The sequence below is a fragment of the Saccopteryx leptura genome, chromosome 9, assembly GCF_036850995.1.
Source record: "Saccopteryx leptura isolate mSacLep1 chromosome 9, mSacLep1_pri_phased_curated, whole genome shotgun sequence".
In the NCBI taxonomy this organism is placed as follows: Eukaryota; Metazoa; Chordata; class Mammalia; order Chiroptera; family Emballonuridae; genus Saccopteryx; species Saccopteryx leptura.
In genome coordinates this window covers 77,418,263-77,440,676 of record NC_089511.1, presented here as the reverse complement: position 1 = coordinate 77,440,676, position 22,414 = coordinate 77,418,263, and the positions used below count along the sequence as shown (strand labels likewise).

Genomic DNA, 22,414 nt, shown 5'->3' with positions numbered 1-22,414 from the left:
TCAAAATTTAGAGATGACATGTTTAAGTTGCTTGTACAGTCTCTAGTACACTGTGGACATTTAATATGTGCTAGTTGTTTTTAACCACATCAGGAACATTTCAATGCACATACTAATGAACCACTAGGCAGTCAGTTGGCCCTAAGGCTGGACGTGCAATCCTAATTAGTTGTGCATCCAGAAAGCTTATAGAAATTGGTACCGTGACACCCAAAACTTCCACTAATTCACTAAAACCCAAGTTATTACCTAGTTAAGAGCTCTGGACCAGTGACAGGGAGGGCACAGAATGGCAGAAGGTATGGATGGAGGGCCTGTCCCTGGTGGGGGCCTGCAGTCATGCTGTTCCCCAGCCCTGGGGCAGCATCCGACAGGTGTGTCTCTTGGGCAGAAGCCTGAGGTTGGCCGGGGAGTTCGGCTTCAGCTTCACACTTCAGGTTAGGCTCAGGCCTGGTCTGTGTGAGTCTTGTGATGCCTTCACAGCAGATGGCAAAATACAAGAGGGGTGAGTGCAAACACACAGAACCTCACAACACCTTGGCCCAGAACTGACATCCATTGGCCAAAGCATCAGGGCCAACGCCAAAGTTGAAGAGATGGGGACGTGCACCCCGGTCAGCCATGGAAAGGGCAGAGAGAAAGGAACTATTTAGTCAGATAATGAAATCTACCACACTCTGCCCAATTTTTAGGTTCCAGAGTACCTAGGAAATATCTCGAAAGACTTATCTAATTCCTCCCCAAATGCCACTTCCTTCCATGCTTCCCTAGGCATGCGTCTGTCCAAATATCTTTGGACAAAAGGGAGAATGTTGTAGGTCAAAAAGAGAAAAAGCGTGGAGCTGGCATTGGGATGCAGTAAAAGCCAAGGACTGCAACAGGGACACCACAGTAGCCCATCGGGCATTGGGCTCAATGGAGAGTGAGACCTACTGTGTGCTCAGCACCTGGTCAGGCCCCAGGGACTTCTGGGAGTAGCTCTGAGAGGCTTCCACCAGCGCCAGCAGCCCTGTTTCACTTCTCTCCTCGGTGGATTCCAATTCTCCATCCATCGGGTATGGCCAGGGCACTGGAGGCGCAACTTCCGTGCAACCGTCCACCTCTGGTTTCAGAAGGGGGCTATCCAAAAGCAAGAGACTGAAGAGCTACAAAATGACCTCCAAAGAGTAACACTCTGAAAGCATTTCCCCGAGACACGAGATACCACAGTGCCAGAAATGGAAAAATACAAAACTCTGAAGTGATTCCCTCTCGAATGAATGTGGCAAACTGTGAAATCAGGAGGAACCATGGAAAACAAACTGTAAATTTTTTGGCTGCTGGGGTTGTTTCTAAACACACCGCCTAAGTATCTTCCAAAAAAAGAAATTTAAAAATGTCCTCGCTTCAAATTTTACTGTACAGTAACTAGAAATAGAGTCTAAACATGTCCCCAGACAAGACACATTTGTGTGAAAACAGAAAGTAACTATAAAACACTAACATATTCAGGTAGTTGGCAATATCCAGAAAATCAAGTGACATTTTCAGTTTTCTTCGGAATATCTGACACAGCAGAGAGCTTACAACATATATGGGCTTATTGTCTATTTAGCTGTATATAAACATGGTTTACAATATTTATTTATAGGCATACCCTGGCTTCATATAAAATACATATTCTTGAAAATATTAAAGTACAGAGGAAATGTTAATAACTAATCAATCTAGAGGTATTTTCTGAGAACCTTTTACATGTTTGCAATCGGGCTAGATAAGGCTAACAGAAGATATGAGAGACATACACACTGTACTCTTTAGAGTAACAGGGCATTTAGTAAAGGACTGTGCAAGGCATGAAAAACAGCCCAGTGAACCAAACAAGCCACTAGGCAGTGCTTCTTTATGTACAACAAAACCATACAACAACAGCTAAGAGTGGGCAGTCTAATTCTAACTGTACAGACTTGCAGAGCACCCCAGTGTTTTTTTCCTGAGAAAAGCTACTTTTTATGCCTAGAAGCCCTGCCACGAGCAGTCAGACTCTGAGAGGAGCTCTCAGAGAACACAGGGGCAGCGATGGCAGCAGACAGCTCGGCCCGCACGCGGGCTCCCCAGCCATGCTGCCAGGAGGAAGCCAAGGCCCAGGGACCACGGTGGCCCCAGGTTTGGGCATCATAAGAAATGCCAGGTAAATCCTTTGGGAAACAAACATGTGACCCAGAATCTCTCTTTTCTACCAACACACAGACTCAAATTATTATATTTCCTAAAAGCAAGTCCCTCTCTGCTTTTCCAGAGGACCATATTGAGGCGAGAGAATAACTGGACCTCCTCTTGTGCTGGATCTTGCAGCACATCCTGTTCACACTGTCTACTTTTCAGGAGTACCGGCTGAGCCTCTGCTATAGACCAGGCCCTGGAGACAGAGAGTGGAAAAGGAGTGTCTGCCCTCAGGGAGCTGGCAGCCCAGGGGAGCAGCGGCGCCCTCCCGATGAAAACCTGGCCCCTGAAGCTTCCATTCCAGCTCTAATGTGAGGTTGCCTTTTTTTGGAAATCCAAAATCAAGGACACAGATGTAAAAAACACTAAAGTTACCCAGGGAAGCTAGGGCCCCACTGCAAGTGTCCAGAGTAGGACTGTGTGGTGTAGTCATGGAAGCAGGTGATCCTCAGACCCAATGGACTTTGAACTTGCCATTGAAATTAAACAGGGGAGATTTCCGGAAGGCACGGGGTCCCATTAGTGCTGGCCATTTCCCCTACTCACTCCCTTCCTCTCACTCACAACAACACACACACTATACTCCCCTTCCCCAAATACCCAAAGACACACACAAATCTGTAAACTATGAAAACTATACAAATACACAAGCCGCACACAATAGGAAACCCAGGCATGCCTTCATAAAGACAGGCTGACATGATCTGTTCTCAAGTGCCTACCTGCACTCACAAACACACCCACCTCCATAACTTACCTGTAAGAGAATAGTCATGCTTACAAGCAAAAATACATGTGTTAAAACACTTTCTAATATGGGCTGGGATTCTCAGTCCCACTGTCCTTGCAGTTACTCTCTCCGTCACTTCTATAAGGTTCCGAAGATAAAATAGTTGGTAGCCAACCTCATATATGTGTCTGTAAACAAGAGGGCTCAGCTTTAAATAATTATGTTAAAGAAATGACAATTGTGCTCTTTGCCAGAACAAGGATGAATAATTACAAAGCCAGGACATAATTAAGCAGTTCTGACTGTCGGATTCTTGAACCGTCTCTCTGATGTGTGGGGCTGGCATGTCTGCCACGCATGCCCGGCCGGACAGGCCTCTCGGTGCTTTGATCTACGCTTCCCAGTGCGGCGAGGCAGGTCATGGTCTGGGCATTAAAGATGCTTTTCTTTTGAGGGCCCCAGCCTTCTCTGCTTCCAGCTTGGTGCTCTCTGCATGGACAATGGCATGATTCAATGGCCAGTGTTTGACAAAGATATATATTTTCTTTATAATTCTGGGAAATGAGCAAGGCCTAGCTGTTGTAAGTCCATTAAGTAACAACACACACAGAGACACTCACACATACACATAAGTCTAGAAGAGCCCATTGTAGCATTAGCTATTACTCCTGAATGAATGACAGCATCTTTCTATAGAACAATCAGAGCTCAGATAGAAGGCAGCTTCTAAACAACAAAAAAGCCAAAAGGTAGCAGTGAAGGAGAACTGTGTCATCGTGAAAGAAAGCGAGAGAGAGCTCGCACCCCAGCACCAGGGCCTGCCAGGTACCAAATCAGACCGCTAGGACTGAGGGGTTTATTAGATCCTGGATTATTTTGCATTTGCATCAGTCAAGAACACCCACACTGCCTGTTCCCCACCTCCAAGGCAAGGGCTGTGATTGGAGAAGCATTTTCCATTCCCCCAAATACTTTATGTCAGGAATAAAATGAAAACAGCTCCCCAAATCACGGCCCCCTTGATCATCCATCAGAGCCTTCTGCTGAGTAAGCACAATGGGCTGCCACTCCTTGGAAAGGACAGAAGCCTACTTGAGAATCTGATGCCGTTATGAAAAATAGGTCTTCACTTGTGTGCTCAGCACAGCGTCGGCAATTCACAGGAAGGAAATTGCTCTCCACTTAGGAGCTTAAGCCAGGCGTACACATACCTCCCAGCACATACATATGTATATATACACAGAGATGGAAAGCACATATACACACCTGCATAAGAACAAACATATGTCTGCATAAGACTGTGAGCAGGCAAGAGCCAGCCTGTTTAACACCAGTTCAGCAAGGAGCTCTGTTGGCCTCTATCTGCAGGAAAATACCAGTGAGTATCTGAAAACCGACAAAAGGGAATTGTCTGCCATTCCAAAGAGGCATACAATGTGCTATGAGACCAGGAACACCTAGAAATCCCCCAGTGCCCTTGAAGGGTCATGGCATAAATGAAACACTTAACTGGAAACCAAGACACCTGGGTTCTGTTCCCAGTCTGCCTCATGGGACTCTGGGAGCCTAAGGAAACACCATTCTTTCCTAGTTCCCTCAACTGCTGCGTGAGACCTCAGACCAGGTGATTGCATTGCTGAAGTCTGTTCCAGTTTGGAAATTGTGTGACTCTACAAAGAGATAACAAACAAAGGTCCCCACACATTCTCAGAGTACTCCTGTTACTCCTCAAATAATTAATGGATATTCTTAACTTAATACAGTTAGTAAAGATGTTAGAGTCAATCACACAAACATGAGCTAATTCTATAATTGATTAGAAACTAATTTGGAGCTTTGAAGAGCATTTCTGCTTAAGTTGCTAATGACTTAGAGAACCAGCTATTACTGGATTTTAAGGAGCTGTTTCCATTTGCTTTCAAAGGTGGGGGAGGACTTCTACCTCCCCCACCCCACACGTGCTCCCATCATCACCTCTGCTCCAACAGAACAGTCTGGCTTTCCCCCGCTGTCTTTGTTCAGGCCTTCCTATGGGGTTTTGTTGGAAGAGAGAGATCATGGGGGGAATATTTAGCTCCCTCCTCCAGGGGGAAAACATCAGCGTAGAAGAAAGCATGCTCTGTGGTCAGACACACAGGTAGAGCTCCAGCAGGAACTAGCCTGGTGACTCAGTCAGCCCATTAACATCTCTAGGCCTAAGCTATCTCAGCTGTAGAAGCCAGTGTCCCTTCCCTTCTATGGAGTCATGTGAGGACTCACAGATCGGTATACAAGGAACCCTAGAACAGCGGAGGGCACATATACAGCACCCCACTCCAATATGGTATTTGGTATCCTTTCAGCTTTCCAGTGACAAGAGAGAGCGTCCCGTGTCACAGACAAGAAGAACAAATACGGACTAGTCTCTAAAGTGCCTGCGTACATAGGTGAGAAATGGAGGATGGGAGGAACCCAAAGTATAAACAGCTCATTTGTTACACTCTGGTTTGGTGATGCAGCTGTCTCCAGCATCTTTTAACCAAAAAAAGAGAGGAGACCAAGAAATAAATTATTTCATTTGGACAAAATTACAAACGCTGAAATAACTGAAGGCAGTCATGAGCAGTACATCAAATCGGCCTCAATAAGGAAAACTGTTAACACTTTAATAGCTACAAAACGAATCACTCAATTAATTTCCCACACGCTGAAACAGGTAACAGCACATTTATCTGCCAGTATTATACCCTCCATGCTGCATATTTCTGCAACTGCGAGCAATTGTACTCAGCATAATGGGAAGTAAGTTGCACCTCATGGATTCAGGGAGGAAAGTGGCCTGAGGTCTGCTGCCAGCTGAGCCACTTGATGGAAGAGGTTTCCTTTTTCTGTTTTGGTTCTGTTTGCTTTTTTCTCTTTTCCTCTTAATCATTTCCATTGCATGTGCAGAGTGCCATAAGTCAGTAGGAGAGGAAACACTAGATCTCTAGGATTTCTGGGCCAGCGTTTTCAATACACAAGTGAGGATCCCACAGGAAATGACTGTGTAACCCCAAAGAACCCCAGGGCAGTGATTGATCTCCAAAGGGGTCCTCAAGGGTCATCAAGTCCATTCCCCAGCCTCAGGGACCCCAATTCCTCCTAATAAGATCGTTGTCCGTGTCCCTAAGAATCTCCTTGTGTCTAAAAGCCAAGTCTCCCCACCTCATCAATGCTGTCATTAAATGACACCATGGTCACTTCCACGGCCTCAGTGCAGACTCAGCTGGACAGCTCGGTAAACACCATTCCCATGAAGTCTAGAGCATGTGGACAGAGCACACACTATGCCCAGGTCATGTTGTCAGAAAAAACTGCCTTCCCTCCACTTACATCTCTATAAGCTGTTACCCAACAGCTGTGGACCCAAGAAAATCCTCTCCCGTGGTTCCCCTTTGGTCCCAGGAAAGAAGGGCCTCCTGCGAGGTGCTAGAGGAATCCTAGCTGCCTGAGAAAGAGGAATTGCTCAATGCTTTCCTCTTCCTCCTTCCTCAGCTCCAGACATGCAGAGACCCCATCTTGTAAATGAACCACCTCAAGGAAGAGGCCAGAAATCCTACCCCACCCCTGGCATCTCACCATCAGGCTGTGTATGGTGCTGCTTTACCGGTAAAAGAACCACTTGGGTGAAGTCACCTTGACATAAGGTCCTCTTGGACTGGGAAAACCCAATTTATACTCAGTCCTACTTCTTGTTTGGCCAACAGTGACCCATGGACAAAACTGTGGTGTGAGATCTCTCCTGCATTCCAAACACACAGGAGGGCATCCTCCAAGCTCAAAGAGTGACTCATGAGGTGGCACAAGAATCTGTTGAGAAGACCATAAAGTGGGCAGCTTACCTGGGGCTTCACCACCTTCATGAATGCCCCTCTGAGGAAAGCTTCCTCTCGTTCTTGTCTGGTTACTTTCCGGGCATCCAAGAACTTTAAATTGGGCAGCTTGTGCAGAACAAAGCATCTGGAAGAAAACAGGCAGAGACAACTCAGGAAGGCTGGAGTGGCCACCCCAAAGTCCCAAGCAATTTGTTGAGATTCATGGATCAGTTCCATTGATGTTCTTCCCTAAACTACAAGCTTCTTGAAGGCAAGAACACATTTTTTTTCCCTCACCATCACGCCATCTTGGAAAGGAGTGTTAGAATTACCTCAATAAGACTACTGGAAGACAAGGTGGCAATGGAGTAGGCAGACGTACCAACATCCACCTCCCAGAACCAAAGTGAATTACAAACTAATTTTAAGAACTATCATCTGGAAAAACCAACTTTGGACTAAACTAAGAGGACTCTTCAACCAAGGAACACTGAAGAAGCCACGTCGAGACTGGTAGGAAAAGTGGAAACATGGAGAGGGCTGCCCAGCTCTCCGGAGTGAACAGCAGCTGGGAGAGACTTGCGTGGCAGGAAGTGAGTTTAGAAGAGAGGGGAGGGTCCTGAATCCCAGGAACAAAGCCCCAGCCTGCAGCCCCCAGAGCCTAGAAGAGGCGTATGGACAATATTTAGCTGGAAACAAGTCAGGATACTGTTTGTGAGAAAGAGACTGATTTCTCAGACCCAGGATTCTTCTTAAAGGGACAGCGCAGAACACCTCTCTCACAACCCCTCACCCGGGGCTTGGGGGATGGGGAGAGAGGAGAGGACCAGAGTAGCAAGAAGAGAGTGTAATCTAGGAGGCACAGGAGGAAACACTTTGGGAGACAACTACCCTAACCTCTGGGATGAGTCACTCCCCAAATCTGAAGTAAATATTTCCCCTGGAAACAGCAATACCAGCAAAGGGAAGCAGGAAACCAGCCAAACAAGCTCTCCCGCGGCACTCAGAACAGAGTTGCTTAGAAGGAGGGAGCTTTCAGGACTACAATAGTGAGTCTTAGGGTCTGAGCTGCAGCGCCCGCACCCCACATGGCTGAGGGCTCACCGGAGGGTGGGCAGCAGCAGGACAAGAAAGCATGGTTCTGTTGGCAAGGGTGGAAGCCAGCTGGCCACCACTGGGCCCAGGTGTGAACTCAGTCTTGCCTGGCTGGGGAGGCGGGGGCATGCAAAAGTGGTCAAGCCCAGCTGCGGGCTGACTGCAATCCAGTCTGCGGGAGCAGGGTGGGAACCCCGGAAGGGGTGGAGACCCGCCTTTGAGCAAGGGCACAGGAGCACAGCCTTGCCCCGCCTGCGGAACTGAGGCTTGTGGCCTGACTTAGGAGCCAGCTCTTCCCGTGGGGGTGGAGCCAAAAACCAAGAACAGGCAGAGTCCCACTACTGAGCATGGGCATGCAGTCCCACCTGGCCTGTGGAGCCAAGGCTTGCAGGCATCCCACTAGCAGGCTCCACAAGCAAAGGCAGGGCAAAAACCTGGAAACAGGCAGAGACCTGCAGCTGAGCAAAGGTGCTTGCCACTGCCCTCAGGACCTAGCAAAACGTCACCCACGAGGGCGGGACAAAGGCCAAGGTCACCAAGGTTTGTACACCCGAGCATGTGATTACAGCCACTTCCGTGAAGGAGAGGCAGAAACCACAGCAACAGCCCCAGTGGACAGGCACAGGCAACACCCATACCCAAATGCCCTAGACAGCAACAGCAGAGGGGGTGGGGGGCCTGCAAACAGACCATACCTAAGGAACAGAGGACACACCCAGTAAACTCCAGTGGCCAAAATATTCCTTTACACAGAGAAAATGAGAAGGCAGAGAAATGCAACACAAATGAATCAAGAGAAATCCCCCAAAAAGGACCTGAATGAATCAGAAATAACAAAATTACCAGATGCAGGGTTTAAAATAATGATTGTTAGGATGCTCAAAGGTATTAGAACAACAATAGATGGTCATTACGAACATCTAAATAAAGAGATAGCAAATATAAAAAAGGACATTGAAATAATAAAAAAGAATCAGTCAGAAATGACAAATACAATATCAGAAATGGAGAACACAATGGAAGGAATTAAAAACAGGATGGATGAAGCTGAGAATCGAATCAGCAAGTTAGAGGACAAGATAAATAAAGGCACGGAAGCAGAGCAGAAAAAAGAAAAGAGACTCAAAAAGTCTGAGGAAACTCTAAGAGAGCTCTGTGACAACATGAAGAGAAATAACAGCCGCATCATAGGGGTCCCTGAAGAAGAAGAGAAAGAACAAGGGATAGAGACTTTGTTCAAGCATATCATAGCTGAAAACTTCCCTCAATTAAGGCAGGAAAACATCTCACATGTTCAAGAAGCACAGAGAACTCCATTAAAGGGAAACCCAAACAAATCATCACCAAGACACATCATAATTAAAATACCAAAGCTAAGTGATAAAGAGAAAATATTAAAAGCTACTAGAGAATAAAAGACTATCACCTACAAAGGAGCCCCCAGAAGGATGACTTCTGACTTCTCAACAGAAACACTTAAGGCCAGAAGGGAATGGCAAGAAATATTCAAAGTAATTCAGAACAAGAGCCTAAAAGCAAGACTACTTTATCCAGCAAGGCTATCATTTAAAATTGAAGGAGAAATAAAAAGCTTTCCAGACAAAAAAACTCAAGGAATTCACTACAACCAAACCAAGGCTGCAAGAAATGCTAAGGGGCCTCTTGTAAACAGATCAAAGGAGAAAAAAAATAAAGCAAAAGAGGAATACAGTTTTAAAAAATAAAATGGCAATAAACAATTACATATCAATAATAACCTTAAATGTAAATGGATTAAATGATCCAATGAAAAGACATAGGGTAGCTGCGTGGATCAGAAAACAGGACCCATACATATGCTGTCTACAGGGACACACCTTAAAACAAAAGATGCACATAGACTAAAGATAAAAGGATGGAAAAAATATTTCACGCAAATAGAAATGAAAAAAAAGTTGGGGTAGCAATACTTATATCAGACAAAATGGATTTTAAAACAAAGACTATAGTTAGAGATAAAGAAGGTCACAACATAATGATAAAGAGAGCAACCCAACAGGAAGATATAACCATTATAAATATCTATGCACCTAATATAGGAGCACCTAAATATATAAAGCAGACTTTGATGGATTTAAAGGGTGAGTTCAACAGCAATACTGTAATAGTAGGGGATTTCAATACCCTACTAACATCACTAGATAGAAATATCCTCAAGAAAGAAAATTAACAAAGAAACAGCAGACTTAAAGGAAATACTAGATCAACTCGATTTAATAGATATCTTCAGAACCTTTCACCCTAAAACAGCAGAATATACATTCTTTTCAAGTGCTTATGGTACATTCTCTAGAATAGACCACATGTTAGGGCACAAAAGCGATCTCAACAAATTTAAATAGATTGAAATCATATCAAGCACTTTCTCTGATCACAGTGGCATGAAACTAGAAATCAACCACAACAGAAAAACTGAAAAATACTCAAACACTTGGAAACTAAATAGCATGTTATTAAATAATGAATTGGTAAACAATGAGATCAAAGAAGAAATTTAAAAATTCCTAGAAATGAACAATAATGAGCATACATCAACTCAAAATTTATGGGACACAGCAAAAGCAGTCCTGAGAGGGAAGTTCATAGCATTACAGGCATACCTCAAGAAGCTAGAAAAAGCTCAAATAAACAACTTGACGCTACATCTAAAAGAACTAGAAAAAGAACAGCAAGTAAAGACCAGAGCTAGTAGAAGGAAGGAAATAATAAAGATCAGAGCAGAAATAAATGACATAGAGGTTAAAGAAACAATACAGAGGATCAATGAAACCAGGAGCTGGTTCTTTGAAAAGGTAAACAAGATCAATGAACCTTTAACGAGACTCACCAAGAAAAAAAGAGAGAGGACTCAAATAAATAAAATTAGAAACGAGAGTGGAGAAATAACAACTGACACAACAGAAATACAAAATATTGTAAGAAAATACTATGAAGAACTGTACGCCAAAAAACTAGACAACCTAGATGAAATGGACAAATTCCTTGAAACATAATCTTCTAAAAATTAATCTGGAAGAATCAGAAAACCTAAACAAACCAATTACAACAAATGAGATTGAAACAGTTATCAAAAAACTCCCAAAAAAGAAAAGTTCTGAGCCTGATGGCTTCACAAGTGAATTCTACCAAATATTCAAAGAACTAACTCCTATCCTTCTCAAGCTATTTCAAAAAATTCAAGAGGAAGGAAGACTTCTAAGCTCCTTTTATGAGGCAAGCATAATTCTGATTCCAAAACCAGGCATAGACAACACAAAGAAAAAAAATTATAGGCCAATATCCCTGATGAATTTAGATGCTAAAATCCTCAACAAAATATTAGCTAACCGGATCTGGCAATATATGAAAAAAATCATACACCATGATCAAGTGGAATTTATTCTGGGGAGGCAAGGTTGGTACAATATTTGCAAATTAATCAATGTGATTCATCACGTAAACAAAAGGAAGGAGAAAAACCACATGACAATTTCAATAGATGCAGAAAAAGCATTTGACAAAATCCAGCACCCATTCATGATCACAACTCTCAGCAAAGTGGGAATACAGGGAACATACCTTAACTTGATAAAGGCCATCTAGGACAAACCCACAGCCAACATCATACTCAATGGGCAAAATTTAAAAGCAATCCCCTTAAGATCAGGAACAAGGCAGGGGTGCCCCCTTTCACCACTCTTATTCAACATAATTCTGGAAGTCCTAGCCACAGCAATCAGACAAGAAAAAGAAATAAAAGGCATCCAAATTGGAAAAGAAGAAGTAAAACTATCATTATTTGCAGATGATAGAATATTGTATATAGAAAACCCTAAAGTTGCAGTCAAAAAACTACTAGACCTGATAAATAAATTCAGCAAAGTGGCAGGATATAAAATTAATACTCAGAATTCACTAACAATGAACTGTCAGAAAGAGAAATTAAGGAATCAATCCCCTTTATGATTGCAAGCAAAAAAAATAAAGTACCTAGGAATAAATTTAAATAGGGAGATTAAAGTCTTGTACTCAGAAAATTATAAAACATTGATAAAAGAAATCAGGGAAGATACAAACAAGTGGAAGCATATACCGTACTCATGGTTAGGAATAATAAACATCATTAAAATATCTATATTACCCAAAGCAATTTATAAATTCAATGCAATACTGATTAAAATACCAATGACTTACTTCAAAGATATAGAACACATATTCCAAAAATTTATATGGAACCAAAAGAGAACACGAATAGCCTCAGCAATCTTGAAAAGGAAGAAGAAAGTGGGAGGTATCATACTTCCAGATATCAAGTTATACTACAAAGCCATTGTACTCAAAACAGCCTGGTACTGGCATAAGAACAGGCATACAGATCAATGGAACAGAACTGAGAACCCAGAAATAAACCCACACTTTCATGGATAACTGATATTTGACAAAGGAGGTAAGAGCATACATTGGAATAAAGACAGCCTCTTCAATAAATTGTGTTGGGAAAATTGGACAGCTACCTGCAAAAAAAAAATGAAACTAGACCACCAACTTACACCATTCACAAAAATAAACTGAAAAATACTTAAATGTAAGCCATAAAACCATAAGCACTTAGAAGAAAACATAGGCAGTAAGCTCTCTGACATCTCTCGCAGCAACGTATTGTATATATTTGCTGATTTGTCTCCACAGGCAAGTGAAATAAAAGACAGGATAAACAAATGGGACTTTATCAAACTAAAAAGCTTCTGCACAGCTAAAGACAATAAGAACAGAATAAAAAGACAAACTAAACAATGGGAGAATATATTTGACAATGCATCTGATAAGGGGTTAATAACCAAAATTTATAAAGAACTTGTAAAACTTAATACCAGGAAGACAAACAATCCAATCCAGAAATGGGCAAAAGAAATGAATAGACATTTCTCCAAAGAGGACATACAGATGGCCAATAGGCATATAAAAAATGCTCAATATCACTAATCATTAGAGAAATGCAAATTAAAACCACAATGAGATATCACCTCACACCAATCAGAATGGCGCTCATCAAAAAAACAACACAGAATAAGTGCTGGCGAGGATGTGGAGAAAAGGGAACCCCCCTGCACTGCTGGTGGGAATTCAGACTGGTGCAGCCACTGTGGAAAACAGTATGCAGATTCCTCAAGAAATTAAAAATCGAACTGCCTTTTGAACCAGCTTACCACTGTTAGGAATATACCCCAAGAACACCATAGCACTGTTTGAAAAGAAGAAATGCACCCCCATGTTTATGGCAGCATTGTTCACAATAGCGAAGATCTGGAAACAGCCCAAGTGTCCATCAGTAGATGAGTGGATTAAAAAGCTTTAGTACATATATACTATGGAATACTACTCAGCCATAAGAAATGATGACATCGGATCATTTACAATAACATGGATGGACCTTGATAACGTTATAATGAGCGAAATAAGTAAATCAGAAAAAACTAAGAACTATATGATTCCATACATAGATGGGATATACAAATGAGACTCAGAGACATGGACAAGAGTGTGGGGGGTACAGGGTGAGGAGGAGGAGAGGGAGGGGGTTGGGCGAGGGGAGGGGCACAAAGAAAACCAGTTAGAAGGTGACAGAAGACAATTGGACTTTGGGTGATGGGAATGCAGCATAATCAAATGTCAAAATAACCTAGAGATGTTTTCTCTGAACATATGTACCCTGATTTATCAATGTCACCCCATTAAAATTAATTAAAAAAAAAACGAAATAAGAAAAAAAAAGAATTACCTCAATAAAATACCAGTTCTTGAGCACCTACTATGTGCCAGGTGCTGGGTATATAAAGGTGCTTACAACAACATGATCCCTCAGCTTAAATGGGTTTTCAGGGTGATGGAGATGATGGACTTGCACAGAGAGATGAGAAATCAGCATAGCTAAGTGCAGAGACTGAGGCTATGCAGTTGTTTAGGGAGCACAGAGAAAGGGATATAATATTCCTCACTGAATTACTAAAAACTAAAAACTAAAGGAGGACGGGGAGGAAAGGGAAATTTCAAGTAGTCTTCAAAGACATAAACCCAAAAGCACCCCAAGCATTAGCTTTTTCTCAGTGCCAATGTTGCCTGGGCAAGCAGTGCGCCTCCCTCCCCCACGGAGCCTTGGCTTCCCAGACCAGCGCCACAGCAGAAGGCCATCCTTGTCTAGGTAAAAGACATAGCTGCTCACTCCAACACCAGAGACAACAACTCAGCTACTTCTAGTCACAACCTTTACATTAGCCTTTTTTTTTTTTTTTACAAGACAGAGAGAGAGTCAGAGAGAGAAATAGATAGGGACAGACAGACAAGAACGGAGAGAGATGAGAACATCAATCATCAGTTTTTCGTTGTGACACCTTAATTGTTCATTGATTGCTTTCTCATATGTGCCTTGACCGTGGGCCTTCAGCAGACCGTGTAACCCCTTGCTCGAAGGGACCCAGCAACCTTGGGTCCAAGCTGGTGAGTTTTTTGCTCAAGCCAGATGAGCCCAGGCTCAAGCTGGCAACCTCGGGGTCTCCAACCTGGGTCATCAGCATTCCAGTCCAATGCTCTATCCACTGCGCTACCACCTGGTCAGGCTACATTAGCCATTTATAAAAGTCAGAATACTCTCAAATTTTTTGGAGGTATACTTCTCCCAGAACTGTACACTTCGACATCTGAGGTCCTGGAAACTTGACTATCTACTTCCTGCTTCCTCTGTGGCTTCAATCTATTACCTTTTCCCTTATTTTTCCCTGAGCCTCTCCCTTCCGTCCCCAAATGCCCCTAACCTATCTAAAATCAGAAAATTTCCACCAAGATCCCAAATGACCTTTCTGTCTTCCCATCGAACCCCGCTGGCCTCTGTCAGTGTCATAGAAAACTCTCATCTCCTGCTTTAGCAGCTAAGTCTTGGTGACAACAGGTTCTTTCAAATGAAGACATGTACAGACGGAAACAACATGTCAGGAGTGATGCTCGAAGGAGGAAAGACACCCACTAAGTGTAGGGTGGGAAAAGATGAATATTCAGGTGAGGAAACATCAGTATTACAAAATCAGCCCATGTTTAATGATGGAATGAAAGATGTCTTTACAGGGCTGGCAGGAACCACGGTGACAATAGACAGCACATTGTCATTTTGCCCTACTTTGGATCACAGCCTTGAAATCAAAGGAGAGGGTAGGGGGGATGCTGGCTTTTAAACTAGTTAAAAATTTTAGATGAAAAAGAGCTGCTGTTTTCAGAGCACTCTTTTCATACAATGAAAGCAACAGCCCAGGAAATAGGCTGCCAGTCACCCCAATAGTAGAGGTGGCTTGACTCCCATCCTGACAGCCAGTCTGAGGGTTCCAGGTGGTTGTTGCTTAGAAATTTGAGGAAAACCAGCCCCAATTATTGGGTCTGAGATTGAGCCCAGGGCCCCAAGTTCCTCCCTGAGAGATGTCATCTTCCACTTACTCATACATTTATTCACCCAACAGATCGTGACTGAGAAGCTGCCTCCTACCAGGAGCTGTGCCAAGTGCTGAGCATCAAGTGCTGCCCAGGTCAGATGCAGCCCCTGTCCTCGAGGAGCCTGTACACTGATACAGCGGTTCCCAGATCCCAGCGGGCACCAGCATCCCCCAGAGGCCCCACTCCTCGAGGTTCTGATACTCCACTTCTGGAGTGGGGTGCAGACTGTGCATTTCTATTAAGTTCCCAGGTGATGGTGATGCTGCTGGTCCTCCTGAGAACCACTGTCCGAGTGAAAGCAACACCATAAAAAATAATAGTTTTGGAATTATGAGGTTGGTAAGGTAGCGAAGAGCCTCCCTCCCAATTCTGTGAACGGTCTGCGCTGCCCCGTGTCTGTGGTTCACAGAACATCATTGGCAGCCACATCGGCCAGATCTTTCCTGCCCCTCGGTGATTTGGAACAGGTTCCAAACATTACCATCAAGTGATAAGTCAGTGTGCTTTCTGCCTGCCTGTCCCATCCCGATCTCGGGAGATCTATTTCCCTTTGTTCTAGGTCATGTCAGGGTGTCAAAAGCTGCAGCTTCAATCCTGAGTATAATACAAGCTTGCCATAAAAATACAAGAGGATTCCTGAAGCCACAGAATGGAGGCTTTTACAATATCAATTCAACCCTTGTAAATTTAATCCAGGGTTATTTGTTGCACCAAAATCTCCTTACCACCGTGATGTATTACTTAGTTACTGAGGTTATCACAGCCATATCCTAAAGTTGCATAGTACATAAAACATTTCAGTTAACAATGCAGGAAGGTTAACTCCCCCAGATAACCTGCAGTCACAGGGGCTAGTCCACATGACATGCCTCTGTCAGCTTCCACGAGCTATTGATAGCTCAATCAGTTTGTTTTGAAGGTAAAGTACAACAGAAGGGCAGTAAACTTATTCAGACTGTCAACAGGGGCTATTGGGAATGGGGCTTGCAGGTAAGTAATTCTGGGTGTTCTAAGGCTATTATCAAACAGCAATGGTTGAAGGAAGAGACAGCTACTAATAACACAGAAGGCAGCCATCATAAACCACTTTATGGCAGAAACCCCCATCTATAAATCCTGCGACACCCAGAGACAGCTTCAGATTTATAAAACTGCTTGTTAAGCCAGGACAGTGCTTAATGAAAAGAGATCCATCTAAGTTCCAAGTCTCCTGTCCCTAGCTCCAGAAGGCAACTCCAATTTTCCTGACCTTCCCAAGGTGGCTGGGCGGCAGCCCCAGGGGTCGGGGATTGGAGGTCAGGGCGCTCTGGGCTGTGGCGTGGAAGGCGAGGTTATGGAGAGGAGATCAGGGACCTTGGGAAGGAAGGTGTTTAAAGACCTATTTGTCTCTGTCTGCAAACAGATTCTCTAAAGGTGAGACCCTCCCACACAGAGCTCTTTAGATCCTCTCTCTTTCCATACAGAATGCTCCATTTCCTTGAAAGACCCCTCTAAGGAGACACATAACACTGGTAGGGGGAGAAAAGGAACAGTAGAAAAGCTTTTATGTTTGTTTGTCTTTTGCTCCAAAATCAATTTTCTCTGCCCAAACCCCAAAGCTCTGACATTTTCTATCTAGACTTCAAAGAAAGAGGGAAAGGCCTTCCTGCCTGCTCAGAACCACTGCCCGTGACACCCCACAGCCCCAGGCTGCCGGTGTCTGCTCCTGGGGTTGGTGCCTTGTTCCTTTCTCTGAGGAGACTCAGAGAAATAGCAAGTTTCCAGACTCTGAGGGGCCTGGGTGTGGGGTCACTGGACTTTCCTCCTACTTCCTTCAGTTCATGGCACTCTATGTTTTTTCCCATTAGCTCTTGCCGCCTTGCTCCCACGCATGGGGGAGTGGAGTGGGGAGAGATGGTTCAGGGGCCCCTGCAGGCAGAAACGGGTGGTCCATGAACTGTTCTCAATCCTTCACAAAGCCTAAAAGGATAGAGTGAACATGCTGACAATACATCAAGCTCCTTTGCTCCTGACCTATTGCACCACCCCCGTTTGGCAATGCGGGTTACCCGATGCTCATCAAAAGCACTGATCGACAGCTAAAGGTGCCTGACTAATTTTAAAAAGTTAACCATGTCTTAAATACAGTTTATTTCAGAGACAGAGCTTTAGAGTAGGGGGAAGAAAATTTACAAAGAAGAAAGATCTTCATGACAAAAAGCTTGGGGACTCACAAATCAAAGGAAAGCGCCCACACTCTGGGATTATCCTGCTGTGCGATCTTGGTTCACTCCTTGTCACCTTCCTGAGCCTCAGTTTCTCCAGCTGTGCAATGAAGGGGTCAGCCAAAAGATGCCTAAACTTCTTTTAAGCTTTAGTTTGCTTGAATTCTATGTGCCTCTAAGTTAATTTACTATAAATATATCCATATTCTCCTTTTTTATTCCTATGATTTTCTTCTATAACCACCCCCACATGCCTCCAGGTAAAAGAGGACTGTGAGAAAAAGTCAATAGAGACCAAAGAGTAATGAACAAACACTGTGAGTGGAGGAAGTCCAGATGCTGGAAGAGATGACAATGAGCTCACTCTAATGAGCCGAGGTAGCTCACCTACAGCATTAATGAATGCCTGACAACTGGCAAAGGCCAGCTGATCTGGGCAGGATGTTTGAAGTCTCCGTGCAAACAATACACCCACAGGACAGACCAAGGACCTCTACAGAGGGTAACCAGCAATTACTCTGTGGGCTTCAGTCACTTTGATCTCTGGGTCATGACCTTTGTTTTCTTGTGATCTTCAAAGCCCAGACTGTAGATGAGCTGGAGAAGGCTAGCTGGGTTATGTAAACCACAGGTTTTACAGCTCCTATTCGGCTGGGAAATGGTGGTAGCCCAGGATGGCCAACAGACGCGGAGGGTCCCTCCCTCCTTCCCTTTGGCTGAGTGCTACAGACACTGGGCAGGCCCCAGGGCTGCTGCTCCCTTAGAGGGAACAAAAAGGAAGCATCACGTTTTAAATACTTTAATGTTGTAAGGAATACAGAGGGACCTATAGGGGAGGGGGAAGGAGAGGCCAACTAACAGAATGAATGGCAAAGGGTTTAGTGACAGAAAGAAGTAGAGCTAAGGGACCATGAATTCACTCTCTTACTTGATGACTGAACTCTAGCACTTTGTACTGTTGCTTTCACTCTACTTTCTTTCCTGCAGCAAGAAGAAAGAAAATAATTGCAAACAAAGACAAGAAACAGAGTGTCCTACGCACCCAAGTTTCCATTCTTGATTCATTTTGTGGCCAGTGTTGAAGTCCACAGGAGGCTCCAAGTGGTATCTTAGTATGATGGTGACCTTCCAAGCCAAGCTCTGCTGCCCCCACACTCTTCCTGCTCAAAGCCCAAAGGCTGCTGGGTATCACATTCCGTTCCATTCAATATTCATCCCCAAATAGCACAGTGTGTACACACAGCAAAGCATGGGCAGGTTTAAGCTCCTATAACAACACGGCGAGGGGCATTTCTCAGCCATGATTGATGATGAATGGCAAAGAGAAACTCCAGGCATGGTTTTGCTCTGCTGGGCAACACCAGGGCACTGCTCAACGAGCTGGTAATATGTTCATGCTCACATACAGGTTTAATGAGCCCGTTTTATTGAAGGACATGTGCCAAGAAAATCTAACCCGGTGCACAGTGGGTAAGTGAGGAAGGAAAAGGGGTGATGTGGGAGAAGGGAGGAAAGAATCAGCACAAACCAAAGCATCTGTGCAGCCATTTCCAATCACTCCATGAATCTAGTCACTTCCCACTCCTAGTCCAGTGGTTGGCCACAACGTGACCTAAGACTGGGCAGACCTCTCAGAGATCAACATCTCCCATGGAAATGAAACACACAGTACTTGTTTTGATCTATGGCTGGGTGACATATTATAAATATTACATCACATAACCATAGAGGATGCCAATCAATGGGAAATTTTTTTAGGCAGCACTAAATGAACCATGGGTTCTTGCTTCTGAATACATTCCTTTAAGACTCCTACTACTGCCTAAATGATTAATAGAAGGCATATTGTCAGACAACATACTTAAAGTGAAAAACAGTAAGCTGTAGAAATATCATTCATTTTTTAAGCAATTTTCTAGTGAAATGTCACATAAATTTACATAGGAACCCTAGTATTAGGGTCTGGGTAACAGCTAGAAGGCAGGCAGGCCTCATGTTCTATAAATGAAGGGCCGGGAAAATAGTTTACCAAGAGGAAAAAAAAAATAGGTGGCTACATTGCTTTGTAGAAACCCAAATGTCACAGAAACTCTGGGTTCAAAAGTCTTATAGAGAAATCCTAAAGTTTCTCAAGATCTCAGGGTTAAATGAATCTCAAATTCCAGGATGATCAGAGTGGAGCTGCTTATGGACCACCGAACAGAACACGATCATACACAGTTGTTGTTTTTTAATCTCATCCAAATGCAAGTGTGAGAATACTTGTCAAATTGGAAATAAAAAATAAGAAGAATAAACAATTTAAAATTACTACTGAATGGGCTTGTTCATCCACTCAACACTCAGTTCCACACAGGGAAGGCATCACTGGGGTGGGGGAGGGGCAGGCTTAGTGTTCCCACTGCTGCTCTAGATTCCGGTGTCCCTCAGAGTGTGAGCACCTGGCCACTGCTGTAGGTAACTTCTGAAGTTTCTAAGACAATTCTGACTCGTGATTTCAGCTGTGTGCAGCCTCTAGGATTCCGTTCCTCATCACTACTGTGCCATACATGCAACTAACAGCCTTCTCAGCTCCGTCCTTGAATACCTTCTAGTGGAACAGCCCTGGAATGGGGAGGATGAGCTTGGACAGTGCCTATTCCAGCCCATGAGATGGGTCACTCTGGAATCAAGTCCCCCCTAAAGAATCATGCTCCAACAACTAATACTTGGATTGTGTCTGAAGGATAGTCTCTTGTTAACTGCGTTTGTTGCCATCCTAATGGACCTGATTCCAAATAGGCAGTGGGCACCTGAGGTGCCCAAAGGGCCCTGCATCTGTCTGTAAGTACCCAGCTTATGGAAGAAAAGGCTATTTCAAGCCAGGCCCAGCAAAATTGCCAAGCCCCTATTACATGGCCTTCACTACTTTAGGTAATAATGAGACTTCAAAGGGCAAGAAGATGCAGCCCTGAACTACTAGAAGTCATTCTCTCAATGGCAAAATACACGAAATAGCCAGAGCTCCTAATAGAACTCACATTCAAATTGACAGTATCACATCTCAAATGAAAACCTTCATGATGAAGAAATATTTCATATATTCCTCAAAGTAAGGTTAAAGCTTTATTCTAAGATGGTTTAAAAACAAGCAGTCTAAGATCCCTACAAAACTAATCAAGTAATCTAGAAAATAAAATTTTTTTAAATAAAATTTTATTGGAACATAGCTATACCGGCTCATTTACAAATTGTTTATAGCTACTTCTACACTATAATAGCCAACTCAAATAGTTGTAACAGAGATCATAGGACCACCAGCCCTTTACAAAAAAAGTTTGTCAAACCCTGACCTAGACCACCCAACAGCTTTATATGTTTCTTGGCTTCTGGGACTTCAACAAAAGGAGACAATGACTATAGGTTACACAAAGGTGAAAGTTTAACATTATTTTGAGGAATCCACTAATATTTCCAAAATGTCTGCTATGCACCAAATGGTATATTATTCCCCCCTTCGTATACCATGTCAAACACCTAGATACCCACCTGTATCTCTTGTAGTCTTCCTCATCTTTTTCCGAGCTGACCAATTCGTTGGGACATGCCACATTACCCAGCAGGCTGAGGTACTCCAGAGCTGGTGTCACCTCTGCCAGGTGATCAAGCAGACACTCCAAGTCAGTGATGTGACAAAGGTTAAGGATCTTGGTCCAGGGAGATAAGAAAGCTTAGCAAGAACAGACTATAACTGACAGGGAAAGACTAAAAGCTGATGGGTCCAGACTGCTCCCATGAGATGACACAGTGAGGGTTGAAATCAGCTTTGCTGTGGGTGTCTAGCACAACTAGATTTTCACTCCTCCTGTTGGGTACACGAACCAGTGTTTCTCGGGACAGGTCAGGCTGAGTTCAGATCACCTGAGAGAATAAATGAGCTTAATTGTTCACACCTTCCTCTATAGCTCTGTTTTGTTTTGTTTTTTTAAATGATGAAGGGCAGATTTTATGGAGTAAAATATTTTACAGCATGCCAATCCATAAAACTTATTTTTTTTTCTAGTAATGAAAGCAATACATTGTTTTCAAAGGCCTCATTAAAAATATATCAATTCTCTTTTAAGGGATAATTTATCATTAAAACACACAAGAATGACATAAACACAAACAGGGATTGGCCATTCTCTTACGAGCTCAGAGTCTGTGATAGAGTTAAGCACTGCTCAGTGACCTCACTGGTAGAAAAAAAATCATTCTATTGAGAGAAAATGAGAACAAAACGAGGAGGAGAAGACAAGTAGAGCAAGTTAGGACAGGGCTAGTCAAACCAGACAGGTCAAAATGCATTTCCTAGACTCTGCTGTGAATCTTATGTTCTATGAAGGAAAAAATGGAAGACAAAAGACCAAGAAGGGGCATGATGGTGAAATTATTCCACGATCCATCCCTGCAGTAGGACCCACTGTTCAATCAAGGCAAACACTGAGACCCCTTCCCAGACAAATAAGGAAAGAGTCACGAATTCAGAGAACCACAGGAGTTGGGAAGGACTAGTTCACACATCAACTCCTTAACTGAGCCATGTAGAGATGAGCTGACCCCTAACCAAGATAGTGATTTGACAGTCCAGAGCAGAGGCCATGAATACCAGGAGCCATGGATAAGAGGAGTTAGCCAACGCCAGGAGACAGAACGGGGTCCCTGATAGGGAATAACAACAGAGCATGTAGGGAATAAAGATCCAGGGACAAAGGTAGCACACAAGAGTCAAAGACTCAGAATACAGTTTTCAGGAATGGGGTCTACTTGGATCTATGAGGGGAAGGTAAAAGTCCAAGAAGAGGCCCACTCTTACTCTGTCAGGAGTTCTCTAACCA

General features: G+C 43.6%; 1 protein-coding gene across 1 annotated transcript in view; it reads right to left on the bottom strand.

Moving 5' to 3' along the window:
* LRMDA (leucine rich melanocyte differentiation associated) overlaps positions 1–22,414 on the bottom strand; it is a 1,214,945-nt gene that overhangs the window by 559,430 nt on the left and 633,101 nt on the right. The window contains exons 5-6 of the mRNA XM_066349607.1: positions 21,087–21,226; positions 6,793–6,910 (exon numbers count right to left, since the gene is read on the bottom strand). Of these exons, the coding sequence (XP_066205704.1) occupies positions 6,793–6,910; positions 21,087–21,226 (258 nt within the window). The remainder of the gene's footprint in view (positions 1–6,792; positions 6,911–21,086; positions 21,227–22,414) is intronic.